Genomic DNA, 23445 nt, shown 5'->3' with positions numbered 1-23445 from the left:
TTTATTAGGATGTTATGAATGGCTACTGTACTTAAAATAAAATGTTACCGTTGCTCCTGATTTCAAACACATGTTATAGCATGCACACACAGCTGTCATCACTAGTAATCGGCACTTACACCAGTCCTGTAGCTGGTGCAAGTGATAAGACAGAAAATCACGTAGAGATGTCCAAAGCTTGGATCAGACGCTGCTGCGTGCTCAAGCTTGGCACGCCCTTACTGTACATTGACTACGTGCATACGCTCATTCCCCTCCCTGCTCCGGCCATGAAATCGTAGGCTGTAGTAAGGGTACCCTGTGCTAGAAGTGGAAAATGGACGTTGCTGCGTTCACTGGCGTATGGTTCGTTTGTGGGCTTGCGCAGAGCGATTTTACGTGAAGTACGCCACCTATCAACATTTACATCCCTTAATAAATCAGGCCTGCTGTTCAAAGACAGGGAGTGTGGTAAGGATGTGGTTTAGAAAATTTGACGATCATAAAAATGTCTTAAGTATCGTTCAGGGTTAGTCCAGCAGTAAATAAATGCTTTTAAATGAAAAAATTAACGAAATCATACAATTTGACAATTCTTATATTCTAGTAACACAAATAAATAAAACAAAATAAGAAGCTATTTTTTGCTTAAAAAAGTTTATTTGAATAAACTCTCGCCATCCTCGCATGCACATTGTGATGGAACACGCACAGCAGAGTTGCTTCAAGTGAAGTTGTTTGGAATTGCGCGGTGTGAAATTACCCACAATGCACTACATTAATGCAACCTCAGCCCTTGTCAGGATAGCAGAAACCGCCTGCACTATGTAAACTAACACAAGAAGGGTGTATACCGCTTACCTCCTATCCCCCAACTCATCCTGGACGCATCAGTATTCCAAGACCATGGCACATAGCAAATATATGATAATTGAATATCAAACATCAGGGTGACTTAATTAAACATGCAAGTTGTGATTCGGGCTGACTTAATGGAAACTAATCTGTATTCACTGGTGGCAGGTACGGAACAGCCTGCGCTTCTTTTAATAAATTACCTGTCGTTCAGGAGACTCCACTTGCATCAAGTGACATGTGGTTCACGCTTAAAAAACAGGCGCCAGGATAAGATGTGGATGGGTAAGTAAGCGAATTCAACCATTAAAACATCAGTCCCAATCAGCACCGTGCGCTGAATATGCATCATGTCGATATTTACACATTAAAAAAAACAAACGTTCAAATATTATTAGAAATGTTCAGCAGAAAGTCTTTGTATTATTGCAAAAGAGAGGAGACAGCTGCCAGAATTCTATTTCATAAATGTATATATTTCAATATACAATATACATTGGTCCACGGGATCAACCGACACCAGATCGACCATCTGCGATTTCTCTGCTTTTCTGTTTTCTCAGAAGATCAAACCAGACACAGTTTATGAACTTATACAAATCGTTCACCAGTTTAATACGGTATGGCTCGATAAGGCTCTCTGTCCAGTAGATTATCAGTCCAGTGGTTGTGCGAGGAACACTTGTCCTGAACAGAACTCTCAATTTATGCTGTCCAAGCTTACAACCATCTCAGATCTTCAGGGCTACCAAGTACCTTCGTATAATAATGTGCTTTTAGATATGTAGATAATCTCTAGCGTTTTACAAAAGCCAGACCAAGTTCTTCATCTTTGCGGTTGTCATTTTTTTCCTAATCGTCCATCTCCTTCCTCCTTAGGAGCTCATTAATGTATATATCATACTAAAGGGACAGGGGAAAAAAAGACATTGTTAGACACCATACAAGAGACGCGCCATCAAACTTAATTCAGTGTCCGCCAATAAGAGTTTGCAAAGGAACATATATCACGCAAGACACTGCAAAAACCCTAATTCATGCACTTATCATCTCACGCATTGACTATTGCAATTCCCTCCTTACTGTTCTTCCCCGAAACAGACTCAAACCCCTACAATATATTTTGCACGCTGTAGCAAGACTAATTTTCCTTGCAAATCGTTATTCCTCTATTGAATCACTCTGTATTTCTCTACACTGGCTGCCTGTTTTCTATCGAATCCAATATAAAATACTTTTACTAACCTACAAGGCCATCAACAAAGCTGCCCCAACATACATCTCCTCTCTTGTCTCAAAATATCTCCCAACTCGGCAACTCCGTTCTGCACAAGATCTGCGTCTCTCATCCACCCTCATTACATCTTCCCATTCCCAGTTACAGGACTTTTTTTCTGGCTGCACCCACTCTATGGAATTCTCTCCCTCGCACAATAAGACTCTCCTTTGGTCTACAAACTTTCAAGCGTTCTCTGAAAACCTACCTCTTCAGACAAGCTTATAATATTCCTCAACCACCCTCTTAACCTCACTATCTTACCCTGTTACCACCCGTTACACAATTTCACACAAGATAACTACCCCCTGACCAACATTGTTGTATGACAGGATCATTTAGCTTATGAGTCACTTTTACCTTTGCAGACTGGCTGGACCGAAATGCAAAATGTAGACATAGCCTCATGTGTCAAACTCCCATTGTCCCATAGATTGTAAGCTTGCGAGCAGGGCCTTCTCTCCTCTTTGTCTGTTTTACCCAGTTTGTTTATTAATTTACTATGTGTGTCCCCAATTGTAAAGCGCTATGGAATATGTTGGCGCTATATAAATAAATGATGATGATGATGATGATGATGAAAGGAAGACGTGGTATTTATATAAAGTTGTAGTGTAAAATTCTCATTGTAATGAAGAAAATTAGCTGCCTGCACACAACAGTTGTAAACTAGAGCAAAATGAACATTTCTGGAGAAAATGCTGAATAGACTTTTGTTTCAGTAAATATTATAACTAACGGCAGCATATGGCTAATGTTGACATAAGCTGATTCAGTTACTGAGAATTTACAAAGCTCTAGTTTGACGTCAACTCTGCAAGTTTAATGATATAAAGTAACCCCTTTTCTCTAATATTAAAGGGGAGGTATCCGTTTTGTGGGTTAAATTCATATTCATGAAAATGCAGCATCAGATCACTAAATTATAAGTAAATCAGATAAATATTATCAATATATTTACTTCTAGCTAAAGTGGACACCGGGGGACTGATTTAGGACAGCTGTATAAATCAGTTTAAGCTAAAGCTCCAAGGTATTCTCCTATACTATCCCATCAGTATGCTGTGCTTAAATGAAGCCCATTATGTTACCGAAACCTCATACAATCATTTGAAATGAGTAATGTGCAATGAAAATAAAATATGTAGGTGTTTGTACAGTCATGGACAAAAGTTTTGAGAATGACACAAGTATTGGTTTTCACAAAGTCTGCTGCTTCAGTGTTTTTAGACCTTTTTGTCAGATGTTGCTATGTATACTGATGTAAAATTACAAGCATTTCATAAGTGTCAAAGGCTTTTATTGACAATTACATTAAGTTTATGCAAAGAGTCAATATTTGCAGTGTTGACCCTTCTTTTTGAAAGACCTCAGCAAGTCGCCCTGGCAGCTGTCAATCAACTTCTGGGCCACATACTGACCGATGACCGCCCATTCTTGCCTAATCAATGCTTGGAGTTTGTCAGAATTTGTGGGATTTTGTTTGTCCACCCGTCCCTTGAGGATTGAGCACAAGTTCTCAATGGGATTAAGGTCTGGGCAGTTTCCTGGCTATGGACCTAAAATTTTGATGTTTTGATCCCCGAGACACTTAGTTATCGCTTTTTCCTTGTGGAAATGTGCTCCATCATGCTGGAAAAGGCATTGTTCATCACCGAACTGTTCTTGGATGGTTGGGAGAAGTTGCTCTTGGAGGATGGGATAAAGTTCATTGTCATGGCAAAGAGGGACTTCAATTGCAATTCATCTGATTTCTCTTCATGACATTCCGGAGTAAATGCAAATTGCCATCATAAAAACTGAGGCAGCAGACTTTGTGAAAAATAATATTTGTGTCATTCTCAAAACTTTTGGACATGACTGTACACCCCTGATGTGTTTATTGATGCATGAAAAGCAGGTGTAAGTGTGATGAACCCTGGGGTATAGAGCGTCACAGGGTGTGATGAACCCTGGGGTGTAGAGCGTCACAGGGTGTGATGAACCCTGGGGTGTAGAGCGTCACATGCTGCACAGAAGTAAGACATGAAACCTACCAGTATAGATAATAGAAGAAGGACAGGAGATAAAACGCCAGCTTGCACCAGGCCTCCTTCTGACAATAACTCAGGGTGCTGGCGTTCATTACTACAGGCGGGTCATACGCCAACTCTGAGCTGTCCGCCGGGCAGTGGAAATACCTGAGGGTAGATAGAAAACGTCATGTAAACACAGGGCATGTATAGCAGTTCTTTATTCCTTCCCATTTACAATGTGATCGGTCATAATACATGGTGGGTGTAAGAATACTGGGAAATAATGCACTGTGCAGACATGCAGTGGCGCATGCAGGGGGGGTTTCTGAGTCTCCAGTAACCCCCTCCCCTGCGCTAACTAAGTGCCCACCATAGCGGCACTGTACTATACAGCAGCCGCGGCACTGTCTGCTGTATAGGACAGCGCTGCCGAAACGGAGCTGCTGCGCATGCGCGGGCGCAGCAGCTCTCTCTCTTGTTGTTGGTTTTTTTTGGTCAGGGGGGGGAACCCCCCCTGGCAATCCTGCGTGCGCCCCTGACATGTGTGTTGTCGTCAGTAACACACAGGGCTCTTTCCAAACTAGAGAGAGCTTACACACCTAGGCAACCTTACTTCAGATGTCATTTCTATAATTATTTTATCAACAAAAGTCCAGATCAGCATACTGATTCAGAGAACTCACTCACATCAGTCCCTGCCCTATTAGAGCTTACAGTCTAAATTTCCTAACATACACACACAGGCTAGGAGTCAATTTTAATAGCAGCCACTTAACCTACTAGTAAGTTTTTGGAGGGTGGGAGGAAACCCAGCAAACACGGGGAGAACATACAAACTACACACAGGTAAGACCATGGTCAGGAATTGAACTCATGACCCCAGTGCTGTGAGGCAGAAAAGCTAACCACTGAGCCACCGTGCTGCCCCAATCAGATTCTAGCTATCATTTTATAGAATGTACTAAATAAATGATAACTATTATCTGATTTGTTGCTATAGGCAACATCTTTTCAGTTTGATAAATTTACCCCTATGAATCCATTACATTTAGAAATAATAAACGAAATGTCCACAAAAGGTGGACACACCTCTGTTTATTTGTATTGAGCAGCAAATAGGTTTGTTGGAATGTTGGAACCGTGCACTTAAGTGCAGAGTACCTCAGGTCATGTGATGCAGGGGAGGAGGGGCTTACAGAGGACCCACTAACCTCCATATGTGGTAGAAGAGCAAGGGGGCGTTCAGTCCGAGCGTTAACCATTCCTCCGCACATAGAAACATTATACAGAACAGGCTGTGGATGGAATATTCTGGAAGCACCAGCTGAAAACGGTCAAAGAAAAGGAAAGTTAGAGCATAAAACAAGAGGGGAACGGGACTGTTCCTCGGTCTAATAAAGTAACTTTACAGTGATATAACCAAGAAGCTGTTCTTGTTTCTGATCAGGTTTTATAAATGCTAAGAGATAAACCTGCAAGAGAAAGAGCAAAGAACGTGTATAAAGTGATAATACTGCTGCAAGTATTCAGTAAAGCTATAAAGTAACTATTGAACTATTTTTGTTCTTCCACCTACAGGAGATGCCTTGACATTGGCAGGTGAGCTTATCCCAATATAGCTATATTGTGCACAAAATTCTCCTTTTAATGTATATGCTGACACATATGTTACATACGAGTCGTTAAGGAGAGCAAAGCATAAAAAGAAGTAAGTTTGCACCTGGGCCAAACCATGTTGCATTGGAGGGGGAGGTAAATTTTAAATGTGAGGTCAGATTTATAATTGGGGTAGGGCATATCCTATATTAACTTTAAATGTCAGTGTAAAAATAAAGCTATCAAGTATTTGTGTGATACATGAAAAAACAGCCAGTATTTAACTTATGTGCAAAATAATAAACTAATTTGCACCCCTTGCATTGTAACATGGTTTGTCCCGGAGAGCATTTAGTCCTTTTTTTGCCTGACTTTCCTTAATGACTCAGGCACGTAGTGTTTTCTTTAGAGGGCCGGACAACTTTTTATTTTGCTCTCACATACACAGTGGTCTTAATAGTCCTAGCTCAGGGGTAGGCAACTTGCGGCTCTCCAGGTGTTTGTGAATTTACAAATCCCAGCATGCCTTGCCACCTATCTGCTGGTTATCTACTGGCAAAGCATGCTGGGACTTGTAGTTTCACAACACCTGGAGAGCCGCAGGTTGTCTACCCCTGTCCTAGCTGCACTTTCTCCAATGATTTTATTCACTGGACCATATTTCATTAATTTAAAGAAGCGAACCTTCTTTTTTCACATATTCCTGCACACGGAATCAGACTGGGACGTAATCGCAGATATGACTGAAAAAGCGGTTTTATTTGTAGGTGTAAGTAGCGGATGATGATGATGATGATGACAATCACCCGAACTAGTGAACCACTTCTAATTAGAGGCTTTTAGACTTTAGTACTTACTGTCCTATAGATTAGGATTTTCCAAGTGTGTTGTAGCAAAGATTAAGAAAAATGTTGGGAAGTTTTTCTTGCCGTATTAACTAGCTTCTTAGCAATTGCATTCATAATATATAAAATATATTTTATTTTTTTATTTTTTAATAAATCTGCCCCCCTGCCATGACTTGACACCTGCTGTCCAATCAGCTTCATCAATACATTTGCACCAATTGATATATTCAGTTTTCCAAGATATCAAACCCTAGATAAGTGACTATTACCCCTGTAGGTAACAGTAGTTTATTCAGGAACACCATGCCTTCTGAATATGTAAGCTCTGTGGTTTCTTCCACCTGGGGCAGGAAGGGGGTGTGATAGATCTTTAACATTTTTGGCTGGAGTTTATCTTTAAGAACGGTTTGTACACAACTCATCTGACAGCTACAGAGATTCCTTGGTGTTTTTCTATCACACAGGTCTTTAGGCTGTAAAACTTCTGTACAGAAATGTAACAGGGAAATAACGCTCCGATCAAATGTTATGTGTCATTACTCGGGCTTCAGAATGCTGCATTTTCCGTATTAATTACCGTTCCTGTGACACCAGCCTACAGCACTCGTTGCAGGATTAAAGGAAGCCGCTCCCATGTTCCTTATAAACTGAGTGAATTTGAAATGAAAGGTTAGAAAAAAGTTTACTGTCCAGCAAAACCCTGCACAACGGATTTCACAGAACATTATTTGTGTTACATTTTTACATTTTTAACACTATCATTTCCTAAGCACACAGCTTACAGCGAACACTGAGCCTCTCCCATCATCTGTAAGCTGCGCTACCCTGGAGGAGGGGGGGGGCACTTTTTATATTCTACCCTTCAACATTGTCCTGTTTAGAAATTGTAATTCCCTCCTACAAAGGCTTGTCTATAGTCCATGTGCAATAGGGTGAAATGATGGATTGATGGACAGAAGTGGAACAATCCCTCAGGATTAAGTAACTTTGGGTCTCATTTAGACTTCAGTGAAAATCCAACTAAAGGGTGTCCCCATGGAGCTTACAATCTATATTATTACATAACTTCGTCAGATGCCAATTAACCTACCAGTAGAGAGAGAGAGATAGGAGGGGCGGAGTCTCAGTTGCCGCCACAGGTTGTAGAACGGCTGGTCCCTCCTCTGTATTGTCAACGAGCTGAATGCAAACTTAACTAGCTCACTTCCACTGTCTCTCCTCTGATTGGATCATTTGTCTGTATTTCTGCTTTATGTGTGCTTGCCTACCCACCGCTGGTGCTGATTGGTGCTTTTTCTTTTCTGTGCATTTATAATCAACCCCCACCCCCCCCCCCCCTCCCCCCTGTACCTGAAACAGGAAGTTGTTTCTGCCACTTTAGAGACTTTTTAAAGTGATATTAATGTCTAATAGTGAATTCATTTATTGCATGTATTATGCTATTTTTATGTCCAGCTTTATTGAGCACAAAATTACGCCCAGTTCGCAACCAATTCTGCATCAGGCCTGCAGTGTGCAAAAACACACCAGTGAGCTTTTAAGTGCTAATTAACTGATGTTAAAAAGAATAATTCATGCATTCATTTAGCCCATAGTAACACAACAGGAAAAAAGTAGGGACAATGGGCCTGGGTCATTAAGGAGAGCAAACCATAAAAAAGGAGTAACTTTGCACCTGGGCAAAACCATGTTGCATTGGAGGAGGGGGGGAGAGGTAAATTTAAAATGTGATGGCAGGTGTATAGTTGGGGTAGGCCATGTCCTAGATCAACTTTAAATTTCAGTGCCAAAATAAAGCTATCAAGTATTTGTCTGATACATGAAAACACAGCCAGTATTTATCTTATGTGCAAAGTAATAAACTAATTTGCACCCCTTGCATTGTGACATGGTTTGTCCAGGAGCAAACTTACTCCTTTTTTTGCTTTACTTTCCTTAATTACTCAGGCCCAACATGAGTAACTACACCCCAGGTTACGCAGCCAGCACAGCTTCCCATCTATCTGTCATATACCGGGTGCAACAGGTCAGCTTGGCCGTCATCATTTTCATGCGTGCAAGATAAGGTCTTTGCCCTGTCAGTCATTCAGGTAATCAGAAGACGCAGTACAATTATATGACAATGGACCGCAGAACCCTGGGATTTATTCTCTCCCATTCCTGCCTGAAATCTACATGATGAAGTCATTTGTGATATCTCATTACCTGCCTGTTCATGCATGGTGTACAATACAGCCAAGGGAGGATTATACAAATTCTATATCTACTAATTAGATACGATACACTGACCTATAACTGTTGCGGATGAATGCGTGGAACATAGGGTATGAAATATTTAACAGATCCCCATGCATTTAAACATGTACTTTCATGGTTAGATAAAAATAAACGCACAATAAAGACCTGACAGAGCGTGACCTTTCTCTCCTCAATTTTCTAGATGTTTAAGTAATTAGTTGTGTAAATTCTGACCTTTAAGAGTTAGCAGTAGGAAGACGCTGGTGGGTAGCCTGGAATACGTCCTAATATAGTTATACCGCTACTACCAACTATAGTACATGAAAATAGACACAGTTATACCGTGTGTGTGTGTGTGGGGGGGGGGGGGGGGTGCCTTAGATTTGCACGTGAGAGCATTTGCGCATTCTAATGACACATCTCACGCAACATTTGTCGCGCTGCGCATGCTCTCAGTTTGCGCCAGCATTTTCAACCACACATATCTGACAGTTGTGGCTCTTGCGCTTTGATGGACACACATGCCAGTGGCGTACAGAAAGGGCAAAGGTGGAGACGCACTTCAGTTACGCTGTGTGACATTCATCGGCATTCCAATGTATCTTTTGAGAGCATCTACACAAGAAGGTTACAAAGTACAACTTTGCGGTCAGGGGTGTAACAATAGAGGTGGGGTGGCTACCGAGGCAGAGGTGAGTGGGGCTACGTGGGTCTACCCGTCCCCTTTGAAGCCACTGATTCCCCCCCTCTAAAGTGCAGAGGCGAGGCCCCTTCGGACCGCTCATGCTCTGAACATGCCCCCACTCTGCTTCCATTGCTCAGAAACCCTTATAGCTCTCATTTTTAAGTAGTAACAATGCTGGTATGTCTCAGCACATACCTCCCAATGATTGGCCGCCTGGGAATCGGGAAAGAAGGCATGGCCAGCTCCGGGGGTGTTTTTTTGTCCTAAAGGGACATATCTAGCAATTCCAAAGTGCTAGCCCCCCCCCCCCCCCCTCCCCCACCAAACCACCCTCTCACTGTCCCTGGCACTATGCTGCAGCGCCACTTTAAATTTAAATGCCGAAGATGCCGAACTCGCGGGTGTTGAAGAACCCAGAGCTTAATACATTTACCCCATAGTGTCATAGAGTTTTTGTAGCAGAGCAGTGCCATAGGTGATATTTTTAGTTATTCTTAGTTATTACATATAATGCAGCTCTGCTCAAAAACTAAGAAAATTGGACATCTTATACAACCTGTTGCTCTTGTAGAAACACAGCCACCTGTACACAGTGATTCCCCATCAATTAAACAGGAGAGAAACTATCTTGAAATTTTTTTGTAACATTATTTCAAAGCATTATATATACCTTATATGGGCAAAAGAATTCGGACGCTTGACCGTTACACCAACAGGGACTGTAATGACATTGTATTCAAAATACATATACTTAATGGAGCTGATCCTCCTTTTGCAGTGATAACAGCTTCCACTCTTCTTGGAAGACTTTCCACAAGATGTTGGAGTGTTTCTGTGAGAATTTGTGGGCATTTACTATGTAGAGCATTTATGAGGTCAGGCACTGATGTTGGACGAGAAGACCTGGCTCACAATCTCTGTTCCAGCTCATCCCAAAGGTGTTTGATGGGGTTGAGGTCAGGGCTCTGTGTGGGCCAGTCAAGTTCTTCCACACTAACTCATCAAACCATGTCTTTGTAGTCCTTGCTTTGTGCACTGGGGCACAGGCATGTTGGAAAAAAAATGGGCCATCCCCAAACTGTTGTCACAAAGTTGGAAGCATAGCATTGTCCAAAATGACTTGGTATGCTGAAGCATTAAGATTGTACTTCACTGGAGATAAGGGGCCTAGCCCAAACCCTGAAAAACAGCCCCATACCATTATACCTCCTCCACCAAACGTCACAGTTGTCATAATGCAGTCAGACAGGTAACGTTCTCCCGGCATCCGCCAAACCCAGACTCACCCATCTGACTGCCAAACAGAGAAGCGTGATTCATAACTGCACAGAACATGTTTTCACTGCTCCACAGTCCACTGTCGGTGTGCTTTACACTACTCCATCCGACGCTTGGCATTGGTCTTGGTTATGTGAGGCTTGCATGCAGCTGCTCGGCCATAGAAACCAATTCCATTAAACTCCCTACAACAACGTTTTTGTGCTTACTTTAATGACAGTGGAAGTTAGGAACTCTTCAGCTGTGGAATCAGCAGAGTGTTGGCGCCTTTTACGCACCATGCACTTTAGAAGTCATTGATCCCGCTCTGTGATTTTATGTGGTCTTCTGCTACGTGGCTGAGTTGTTGTTGTGCCTAAACTCTTCTAATTTCTAATAATATCACTTACAGTTGACCATGGAATATGTTTGCAAATGGAGACTGCATGGCTAGGTGCTTGATTTTATACCCCTCTGGCAACCGGTCTGATTGAAACACCTCAATTCAATAATTAACAGTTGTGGCCAAATACTTTTGTCCATATAGTGTATGTATATATTACAATAATGTCCTTTTTTTAACAGTTAACAATTAATTAGCACATGAAATAAGATTTCAGTGTTTAACAGAAGCCAGCAGAGCTATCGTAGATAAAAACAGTATATTGTGCCGCGACAATCTTAACCCTTTCACTGCCGCTGCAGCCCCTGCAAAGTCACATCCAGGCAACAGTGACAGGACTGTGCGCCATCACACCACAGTGCCCCAATCCGGGTACATAGCTGCTCTTCCTACAGTCTACATTAAATATTGATGGCGTGTCAATAGCACTGACACATTTTTCGCGGGCAGCTAGTGAAAGACGTTTTACATTCCCGGCGTTCCACAAATATATGTCCATGAATAAAACATGGCCCGCCAACTAGGCAGGGATAATTACAGTGTGCGCTGGTAACAGAACATTAACGTAATGCATTGTGTTAACTGGATAATTGTGTCCCTATCACTGGGAAACAATAGTTTTAAAGAGGCATTCAGTAGGCAAAGTAACATGAAGTGTGTTATATGGACAATCTGCATGTCTGATAGATGCTTTGTTGCTGCTTCTAAATCTAAACTGTCCCTAGCATAAAAGGGACATGATCAATGTCCGGGTGGGCCACACAATTGGACAAGGTGCAACCAGTTCCACCGAAAAGAATTTTGGGACCTGATACAACAACTTTTTAGTCCTTTCCATAGCCGCCAAAAGAGGCGCAGTCATACCAGCTAGGTGGCTACTCCCACTTCATAAGCTGGCCCAGGCCCCGTTACTTTGTACCTGCGACCCCCCTCCTGGGACCAAGCAGCCAAATTCCCTCCACCATCATTTAAATGTGGTGGGAGTAGGACTGTACATACAGGCAACTAGCAAGGACTGCACGTACAGGCAACTAGCAAGGACTGCACCTACAGGCAACTAGCAAGGACTGCACCTACAGGCAACTAGCAAGGACTGCACCTACAGGCAACTAGCAAGGACTGCACCTACAGGCAACTAGCAAGGACTGCACCTACAGGCAACTAGAAAGAACTGCACCTACAGGCAACTAGCAACAACTGCACCTACAGGCAACTAGCAAGGACTGCACATACAGGCAACTAGCAAGGACTGCACCAACAGGCAACTAGCAAGGACTGCAGCAACAGGCAACTAGCAAGGACTGTACATACAGGCAACTAGCAAGGACTGCACATACAGGCAACTAGCAAGGACTGCACCTACAGGCAACTAGCAAGAATTGCACCTACAGGCAACTAGCAACAACTGCACCTACAGGCAACTAGCAAGGACTGCACATACAGGCAACTAGCAAGGACTGCACCTACAGGCAACTAGCAAGGACTGCACCAACAGGCAACTAGCAAGGACTGCACCAACAGGCAACTAGCAAGGACTGCACCAACAGGCAACTAGCAAGGACTGTACATACAGGCAACTAGCAAGGACTGCACCTACAGGCAACTAGCAAGGACTGCACCTACAGGCAACTAGCAAGGGCTGCACCAACAGGCAACTAGCAAGGACTGCACCTACAGGCAACTAGCAAGGACTGTACATACAGGCAACTAGCAAGGACTGCACCTACAGGCAACTAGCAAGGACTGCACCTACAGGCAACTAGCAAGGACTGCACCTACAGGCAACTAGCAACGACTGCACCTACAGGCAACTAGCAATACCCTTTCAAATTTGTTCAAAGTATTATCTGGCTCATTTTGGTATTATGAGCTGTGTGATATGGGGCAAATATATTGTTGCAGATATTGCACCGTGGCCAACTTTACAAGGTAATCTACCATTTTCCATAACAATTTGGCCATTAGAGACACTATTACCCATAGCAGTTTGGAAGGGTCATTTTCAAATGTAGAAAAATGTGTTGGTGCAGCACAAATGTTACTGTTGACAATGCACCTGCTGCTGGTCTGTTGTTGCACTGTTGCATCTGTTTTTAAGGACACGTACACGGATTAGTGCAGCAAATGTTCATGGTTCATGAGACATATTGTGCAGAAGCGCAGTTCCTAGTCACTAATCCACTCCTCCAAAGAGTCAAAAACACAGATTTTATCCTATTCAATAATCCCACAGTGGTGGGCGGATTAGGGGCTTGTGATAGGTTGGAAATTGATAATGCTTACCCCTGAGTGACCTCCCCCATGGTGGTTGGGGACCGTTGGCTCCCTGTGGGGAAGGTGCCTAGGGGGTAAATATATCAAGCTGAGCGTTTTCCCTCGGGTTTGAAAAACCAATCAGATTCTAGCTATCATTTATTTAGTACATTCTACAAAATGATAGCTAGAATCTGATTGGTTGCTATAGGCAACATCTTCACTTTTCAAACCTGCCGGAAAACTCTCGGCTTGATACATTTTCCTCCAGTGTACTGTATAACAATGACCTTGTTGGCTAAACATGAAAAGGTTGATAGTATTATATCTGTATATGCTAGTTGCTTAACCCAGACCTATTATTCTCTTTTATCCCCGATCAAAAACTCCACCTGGGGGTAAATGTATGAATCTCCGGATTCTTCATCTCCGGCGAGTTCAGTGTCTTCAGCGCTTAAATTTAAAGCGGCGCTGCCTTGTAAAGGGAAGTTTAGCTTTACAAGGCAGCGCCGCTTTAAATTTAAGCACTGAAGACGCTGAACTCGCCGGAGATGAAGAATCCGGAGATTCATACATTTACCCCCTGGTCACATTTAAGAATCACTTGTCTAACTTCTAGAACAATTAAAAATTAATATACGCACAGGATACAATTTTAATACAATGGTGTCTTTATACCAGTGATGCTTTCTAGCCATCAAAGGGACCACATAAAACAAGGAGGGAGTACACAGTGCCCGCCCTCCTCCTCCGCTCATGCCGAGTGTCCGCCCTGCACTGAGTGACGCAGAAGTCGGCTGTCCCCGTTCTATTCCGATCTGCCTGTTGCCCACCGTAGCTTTGTTTGCCCAAAGCAGAGCATATTTACATATTTACAAATTATTTCAGTGAAGCACAAAAAAGGGAAAGCTAAATTACAGTTATTTGCTGATCAGTTTGTTGCTCAACCCACATTGTTTAAGGAGCATATAAAGTTACTATTTGACATTAATATATAAGGCTGTGTATTGCTGAGCAGAAGAATATACAAAAAAAACTGGAGAAGGAAACGTGCTGGAAAATGTCAACTGTCTTAGCAGCTAGAAGAGGAGCTTTGCATTGAGTGTGTTTGCTCTTGTGTGATTCAGTGCCACATTCCCAGATGTCTGAATCTCCAAACTTGTCTCCAGTACACGTCTTCCTATCAAATAGTGTTATCCAGTGGCCGGTATTAAGTAGCAGCGAGGGGACCGGGAAGGGGCTCTAGGACCACATCAATGCAGAGTCTAATGGACACTTCGTTTTTTGAGGAAGTGTGGGTTTCGCTATGGAATCCCTACTAGGATGAGACGGGCATACAACTGATAAACTACGCCAGGCTGGAGCGGGCAAAGAACTAGCAGAGTAAACAAAAACACTTTGGTCGGGGGTTACTGATTTAGAAGAAGACTCAAGGACAAAGTTATTTAATAGTCTCAGAATAATTGCAATTGTTGCTAAGAATAAGCAGAATTCATTTTGGAGCTGCCTAGTATCACTGAAATGCAATGGAACATACATGGCAATGTTCAAACAAAGCACCAGAATGAGAGATGATAAAGGGCTAGATTTACTAAACTGCGGGTTTAAAAAAGTGGAGATGTTGCCTATAGCAACCAATCAGATTCTAGCTGTCATTTTGTAGAATGTACTAAATAAATGAAAGCTAGAATCCGATTGGTTACTATAGGCAACATCTCCACTTTTTCAAACCCGCAGTTTAGTAAATATACCCCAAAGTGTGAGTTGTACATGTGCTTATGGAGAAGCATAGACCCAAAAATAGTTAATTGGTATTACTGCAAGCCCATTGCTCTCAGTACAAAATTCTGGTAACTATTATAAAAAGCTGATTCCATTCTGGTGGCTAGTGCTCAAAACAGAGACCTTTCCTGTAGCTAGTGTGCAAAGATGAGCCCAATTTTGGACCTAGTGTGCAAAAATAGTGACCAGTATATAAAACAGTGACTAGTACATTCTCAACCTCTGGATAGTATACAAAGTTGACCCCAATATGCGGACTGGTATAGAAAACTAAGCCACATCTACAGACTAATATACAAAGTTGACCCCAGCCTGTAGACTGTACTAATCGGCTACCGATTTGTTCCCCGGAGATTTAGCTTCTATCAGAAGGGATATCTCTTTCCCTTTTTCTCCGAGATGCGCTACTGAGGTAACAGCAACTATGACCGGACCGCTGCCTATCCCTTTGGAGACTACATTACATTTTAGCTGCATGAGAGAGTGTGCACGATTCATTTTATGTTTATGATTCAAATATGCAAATTAAAATGGGGGGGGTTTAGCTGTCTTTAAAGCACAGCCCTATTAAATATTAAATATAATAGCAATAGAGACACAATCAGCACCAAGCACTCAGCATTTACTATATTCGTCTAGGTCCTTGTTACAGTAACAAGATGGAAATGACTGTTTCTGGGATGATTTCCAGCCATTGTTCCGGGAGTGCAGTCCTCAGCTGGAAACACGCAGTCTTCCTATGGCGTCTTATTGTTATGAGTGATGGGAACTACGTGATCAACTCTAGTCCTTCGCTGTTTTTTTTTTAATACAGTAGTAATTAGAGAACACTTTGTACCCTGTAGATTTAATATATGAACACAATGTATTCTATTTTTTCCTGCAGAGGTTTATAATGTTGTTATCTAGATTTAAGGAGTCTCTGGTAGTGAAGTATATTATATTTGAAAATGTGTGTTAACCTCTGATTATCTAGGTGACAATCCAACATGTCTATACAGGTGGGATTGCCCCACCATCACCCCACAAATAGAATAGCACAATAATTGCCCCCCACCTGCACTCCACAGTTAAATTAAGACCCCCTCCCTCAAACACACTACATTCATTTACTGGCCCCCTCAGAAACACTACATTCATTTAGTGCCCCCCCCCCCCCCCCACACACACACACACACACTACATTCATTTAGTGGTCCCTACACACACACACACACACTACATTCATTTAGTGGCCCACACACACACACACACACTACATTCATTTAGTGGCACGCGCGCACACACACACTTAAATATACTATACTACTTACCTAGCTCCATCCGCCCACACGCTGTGTAGTCACACATGGGACGGCACCTGTCACATGGTGCGCGCCCCATGTGACAGAAATAGAGAGCGTATCACATAGTAGAAGGGAGGGAAGGGGGATGGATCTTTAGGATCCGTGGGCAATCAGAGAAGGTGGTTGGTCCCGGGGGAGGGGCCAGCCACCAAGTACAGACTAGGGACCGGCCCAAAATCATCTTTTTTTGTCCAGCCTGGGGGGCATACGCCCCCCTTTGCCCCCTGGCCCAGCTCGCCCCTGAGTAAGGGACAAGAGAAATGATAGAATCAATGAAACTCAATACAATAGTACAAAAACATGTTGTTTTAGCAGCTGTCTATCAGGCCTTTTTAAGACCTTTTTCTGGTGTGCTCACAAGTCAGCCCTTGCTAGATGTAAGCCCCTATACCTGGGAGGTGAGTGCATCTGATTTTAACTGCATTTTAATGGTGTTTGACGTATATAGGTTAGTGTAGGACCTGCATGTAATGAGGTACCCTTGATGATGGAATGCAGGCTTAAATATTTTGATCAAAATATGAACCAATACCTCATGTATTCACTTTGCCAGATACACACAGATATGCAGTGTAAAGGATAAGCGCTGACAACAACTGTCTTTTTGAGACATATATATATATATATATATATATATATATATAGTGAATATTGACAGATGGGTCTTCATAGAGATCAATAACCCCTAATTACGCTGTGCTCACCATAGCTGCCAGTGTGTAGAGGACAATGCATCTGTCAGCTCATCCTGAATAATATTGTGAAGGATCTCTAAGTTACGCAGGGCTCTCAGAGTGATCCTTCCCTGCCTTTTCCTGGCTGAGGATGGTATAGGCAGTGAATGTGACCTTGCTATCTATTATAGTGTATATTATTTTAAGGTCATTAAAAAAAACAACAATAAATACAGGTGTAATCCCACTCACCACTTTTACCGGATGAACAGAAGAAACGATTGGACTGTTTATACCGTCTGACACTCAGCACTTGACATACAGTAAACAATGGCTCAGATTGCACAATACCTAACAAGGCTCACATGCCAAGAATATGGGACAACAATGCACCCACCTTGCGGAGGAGGAAACAAATCCGCTCGATGTTTCTAAGCCGTTCCCTCTGTGAAAGAATAAGAAAGTGTGACTAGTGAGACAGCTCCGTTGCACAGCCAACTGTTTATAACTTACTGAAATGTTATTACAATTTAAAGAAATGATTCATATTTGTGGACGGCTGATACTTTTCCCATATAGTCTTACTTCTTTAGTAGTGGCTCACCCTGGGGGTAAATGTATCAAGCTGAGAGTTTTCCGGCGGTTTGAAAAACCAATCAGATTCTAGCTGTTATTTATTTAGTACATTCTACAAAATGATAGCTAGAATCTGATTGGTTGCTGTAGGCAACATCTCCACTTTTCAAACCCACCGGAAAACTCTCAGCTTGATACATTTACCCCCTGGTCTGTGACTCCGGCAAATATACTGACTGCAACCACTGGTACTAGGAAGAGGAGCAGAACACAACAGGACCATGGTGCCTAATGTGCGTTTATGGGGAGCATGAAAGGAACACGGCATCTTATGTGATTGGCTGCAGCTTCTGTCCAATCAGCTGCACTGTTCATCACACACATCCAGTCCGGGCTTGACTGAAGGCAGAGGACAAAGCATTCTGCTCCTACTAATGGTAACAATGGCTGCAATCAGATAATGGTGGGGTTCTCAGCGGATGTCCCCCACCCGAGGTCCACTCATTGAACACCTACCTGGAGGTACTGTGAAAAGTGTCAAAATTGTCAAAAGAGGACAGCTCCATTGTATTTTTTGGCTGGGCCTCACTGATGGGACTTACCCATAACCAGTTAACCAGCAGACTTACCTGGTTTCCCCCATTCCTTCCATTGCTGCCTCTAATCATGATCATTATCCTTTATTTACACAACGCTGGGCGTTGAGGGGATCAAGACACACACTAATTACATACAATTTCCCCTCTAGCATTGGGATAAGAGTAATGTACATTTATTCAGGCACGGACAGACTGGATTTACACGGGGCTGATTCCCACAGTAAAAAAATTAAACAGCGCGATCTATAGACAATTCATAATCATCTATTTATTTATATAGCGCCACTAATTCCGCAGCGCTGCACAGAGAACTCACTTACATCAGTCCCTGCCCCATTGGAGCTTACAGTCTAAATCCCCTAACATACACAGACCGAGAGAGACTAAGGGCAATTTAATAGCAGCCAATTAACCTACCAGTATGTTTTTGGAGTGTGGGAGGAAACCAGAGCACCCGGAGGAAACCCACGCAAACACGGGGAGAACATACAAACTCCACACAGATAAGGCCATGGTCGGGAATCAAACTCATGACCCCAGTACTGTGAGGCAGAAGTGCTAAACCCTAAATCACCGTGCTGACATTTGTGGTATAAATCATATAAAATCTGAGCAGCAGCAGAAATATAACTGTCACATATTTAATAATATAGACTTACATAACGCCAACCATTAATGAACTAGATGATTTAGAGAGGCGATGCAAAACAAATGGCAGACTGTAAATAATTCACACTAATAATGTGATCTGATGTCTCACTTTTGGAATTATAACAAATGCTGTTCTGACGGGTAACTAACAGTGGCTGTCTTTTATTTAAGCTATTCTAGCAGGAAATTACAAATAAGCGCATTATAGAATAAAAGGGCTGAGTACCCAAAGCTTATATAGGGCAGCCAGATTTAATTTTGTGTTGCCTACTCTCCCGGAATGTCCAGGAGACTCCGGTATTTCTGGGAGACTTCCCGGGCTCTCGGGAGAGCAGGGCCACCTCCCAGTTCTCACCCCCCGCAATAGATAAGTGGCGGGGTGGGGGCTTAATGACGCAAACGTCGCGTCATCTTAGCCCCGCCCCGCACGCCCACCTCCCCCGGGATCTCCCTGAAGCCAGTGAGGAAATGTTGGCAAGTATGATCCAGGTGTGTTCGATTTCAAAGGATAATTTTTTCATTTTCTGCATAAAGCACTATAAATATTATCCAGGAGTAAGACAAAAATAACTATATATATTATCTCAACTAGAAAGATAAGTGGGACATAAGATTTTAATACTTTATCAAGAAGGTTAAGTTATTGACTTGATAATACCCACTGGTGCGGTAGGTCCTAAACCTTCTATACTTTAATCACCAGCGGACTTATCTGGTTTCCCCCATTCCTGTCACTTACAGCCTGATCTCCAGCAGACGAGCAGTACAGAAAGTAGAAATTGGGGGGCGCGGCCTTACAAAAGTAGAACTTTCGGGTTTTGCCAATCGGAATTAAAAAAAATGTGCATATTGCTTTAAACATACAGCACTGGGGTCATGAGTTCAATTTCCGACCATGGCCTTATCTGTGAGGAGTTTGTATGTTCTCCCCCTGTTTGCGTGGGTTTCCTCCGGGTGCTCAGGTTTCCTCCCACACTCCAAAAACATACTGGTAGGTTAATTGGCTGCTAATAAATTGGCCCTAGTCTGTGTCTGTGTGTATGTGTTAGGGAATTTAGACTGTAAGCCTCCATGGGGCAGGGACTGATGTGAGTGAGTTCTCTGTACAGCGCTGCGGAATTAGTGGCGCTATATAAATAAATGGTGGTGATGATGATGATGATGATGAAATATGCTTCTGAATCCAACATGTTCTTAATGTGAATTTATAAACCGGGAATTCTGGCTAAATCAATGTGACTGATGGATATACAAAAGGCCTCAGAGTGACTATTAATTTCTGGACCTATAATACCATATAATCCCTGGTTGTAATACTGGGCCACAATATATCCAGGTGTATGCACTCACTTCTAATAACCAGATTACTCCTGTAGTTTTATATATTAATCTCTAGTCGTCTTCTGACCCAGATAACAGAACTACTTCAATCCACAAACATCGCTTCTCAAAGATATCTCTGTAGAAAGAGCTTTTCTGCATTAAACAACAGTAACGAGTTTCCTAAAATATATGTTTGTATTTGGTAATTATTGTGCTTCCTATTCACAATGATACATCATTACGATCCTCTGAAATCTGAGGTATAAAGATATTTTATGGTAGCAATTGAAAAGCTGCCGTATCAAACCTCTAAATCTGTTCTGGGGGATAATGAGATCTGCTTGTGACACAGTACTTACAACTCACGTAAACCACATAGGTTACAGCTAGTAGATAGCAGTCATATCACATAGTGATTGTTTCCCCTATATTAGTCCAGCACCTGTATAAATATTCTGCAAAAAGTAAAGTTTGTAAATAAATCAGAGTTGTTACTTATGTCATAAACTTGGATGAATTACATAGAGAAATAATAATAAATATTTTGATAATGATATAAAGAAATAATAAATCTTTGTATGATGATATGCTTGAGAAGTCATAATGTAAAATGCATTCTGTTTTGGTAAAAGTGAATGAAGACGAAATTGTGGAACATTGATAAAGGTGTATAATATAAAGTACAGGAATAAACTCTTCTCTTATGTATCTAATCAATGTTACCTACTGTTAGGGCTATCGGCTACCAAGATAAACGTTTAGAACACAGGCTGTAGAGGTCTTCACCTGTAGCAGCCGGCATTCCCATAGAACTTTATGTACTCGCAGCGGGGACAAACGCAGGATTTGTAGAGGGGGGTTTCCACACCACGCCACCAGTGGGCGTGACCAGCATGCATGGGGGTGTGGCTATAATATTAGACAGTGCTTTGCTGCTCTCCAACTTGACCTATCCCTATAATATACATGGGCAATGCTGCGTGCACTACTGTTAGGTACACGCAGCTCTCCCTTTTCAAGCAGAGCCGTGTGAAGCGGGGGCAGGGTCCAGCCACCTCAATTATACAGTGCCCCAGGCTTGGAAGGAGGTCTCCAGGCACTAGGAATTCCCCCCCCCCCCCTCGGTTTGCCTATGCGCAGATACTTGGATGCCCCAGATCTTAAGCTCTTGCGTAGTAAAAGTTTATCTATTTTGGCGGTAGCGCAGCTGGCATAGGAGGTGGAAGCCAAGACTGAAGCTGAAGGCCAGCGTCAGGGGTCCATACCAGGCAGAGCAGTCAAGGACAAGTCAAAATGTCAGGGTTGGCAGTGAGCAGGGATTTCCAATGACAAAGCCAAAGGTCAGGGTCAACAGAGCACAACAGGATCCAAAAACAAAGCCAAGGGTCACAACGGAGACTCAGGTCAAGCAGCAAAGCATACACAGGACAGCAAGATGTGCAGCACGCAGGACGCTAAAACCGTCAGGAAGGCTAAGCCCTAAATACCTAAACTGGCCAATCATAGTGTGGCAGAGATGTTAGCCACAGGAGGCTAATAATGAATAATTAATAATTAATTAATAATTACTTTTTCTTGCACCCGGCTGTCCCCTAATGCCAGGAGGCGGCGTTGTACAGAGAGTGTCCCGACCGCTGTCATGATGACGGTCAAGGAAGGAGGCAGTGACATCATGACTGTTGCCATTACTGCATGTGTCTTTTCGGTCAAAAAATGCATCTAACACTACAATAACCCCACTGGTGTAATGGTTGTTTAAATATACATTTTGTGCTTTTAAAAATTATATTTTCAAGGTTTGTTTAGCCTTTGCTCCCCCCACCTAAGTTCGGGAGGCTCTGGTGAGACGGTGTGCAACGCTTTTCTTTCGTAGATCAATTTTCATCCTAGTTAACAACTACAGAGCATCGCACATGTCTCCCGTCACAAGGAATTTAACAAAGCTCAAGACATTGTACAACCTTTATTGACTCTCAGCCTGGCACAGTCATCCTCTCTGACACATGATTACAGAGTTCACCGCTGTACTTTATGCACTTAATGATTTGTTATCTCCATTATCCTGCAGACCTTCTCCCACTTTCATCACATTGTATTACAAAAATAAATCTCTGATTTGGATCTTTATTTTAACACTTAACAGTAGACTCCCTAAGGAAAAATGTAATAATGAGAATATTGTTCTATAATTCTTTTCAAAACTTCAAAAGGCTCAATAAAATAATTTTAAATGACTTAAGTAAGTTTTTAAAATAACCTTGTTTTTAATCATATTTGTAACACATTTCCTGCATTGATTTTTTTTTCTCTCTTTGTAGAGTAAATGGACAATGTTTCTCTGCTATGATTGATATACCAGTCATCTCACTGCGATACCGCATTCTGTCACTCTGTAACTACCTCGCGTTTTACAGTATTAGAAAAGACATTGAACGCTCTGCTGAGTTTAAATGCTATAATCAATGTCTTACTACTTTCCTTGATAGAAAAGCAAATGGCAAAAAATGATGGACCAGGTTCCTGTTCAGACAAACGTCCGTTTATGTAATGTACCTCGCGTGAGTTCGCATATATACAGTATATTTAACAATAATTCTTTTTTTAAATGCATTATACTGTTAGCAGTTGTTATTTTAATATATTATAAAAATAAAAGTTTTATACAGTCTGTTATTTGTGTACTCGTACGGCACGGCAGAACGTCCTTATATTCACATTGTGGGCAGCACGGTGGCTCAGTGGTTAGCAATTCTGCCTTACAGCACTGGGGTAATACCTCTCTTTCTGTATGTATTACCCAGTATTGTCGTATAAATGTTTGTTCCCAATTGTAAAGCGCCACGGAATTTGCTGGCGCTATATAAATAAATGTTGATGTTGATGATGAGGAGGAGTTCAATTCCCGACCATGACCTTATCTGTGTGGAGTTTGTATGTTCTTCCCGTGTTTGCGTGGGTTTCCTCTGGGTGCTCCGGTTTCCTCCCACAATCCAAAAACATACTGGTAGGTTAATTAGCTGCTATCAAATTGACCCTAGTCTCTCTCTGTGTGTGTGTGTGTGTGTGTGTGTATGTGTATTAGGGAATTT

At 42.3% G+C, this 23445-nt stretch overlaps 1 protein-coding gene across 1 annotated transcript in view; it reads right to left on the bottom strand.

Moving 5' to 3' along the window:
• Nucleotides 1-605: 605 nt before the first annotated feature.
• CNIH3 (cornichon family AMPA receptor auxiliary protein 3) overlaps nucleotides 606-23445 on the bottom strand; it is a 69314-nt gene continuing 46474 nt past the window's right edge. The window contains exons 3-6 of the mRNA XM_075204325.1: nucleotides 17605-17652; nucleotides 5337-5449; nucleotides 4147-4290; nucleotides 606-1737 (exon numbers count right to left, since the gene is read on the bottom strand). Of these exons, the coding sequence (XP_075060426.1) occupies nucleotides 1710-1737; nucleotides 4147-4290; nucleotides 5337-5449; nucleotides 17605-17652 (333 nt within the window). The 3' untranslated portion in view covers nucleotides 606-1709. The remainder of the gene's footprint in view (nucleotides 1738-4146; nucleotides 4291-5336; nucleotides 5450-17604; nucleotides 17653-23445) is intronic.

This window comes from Mixophyes fleayi, chromosome 3, assembly GCF_038048845.1.
Source record: "Mixophyes fleayi isolate aMixFle1 chromosome 3, aMixFle1.hap1, whole genome shotgun sequence".
NCBI lineage: Eukaryota > Metazoa > Chordata > Amphibia > Anura > Limnodynastidae > Mixophyes > Mixophyes fleayi.
This window is presented reverse-complemented; position numbering and strand designations above follow the sequence as displayed.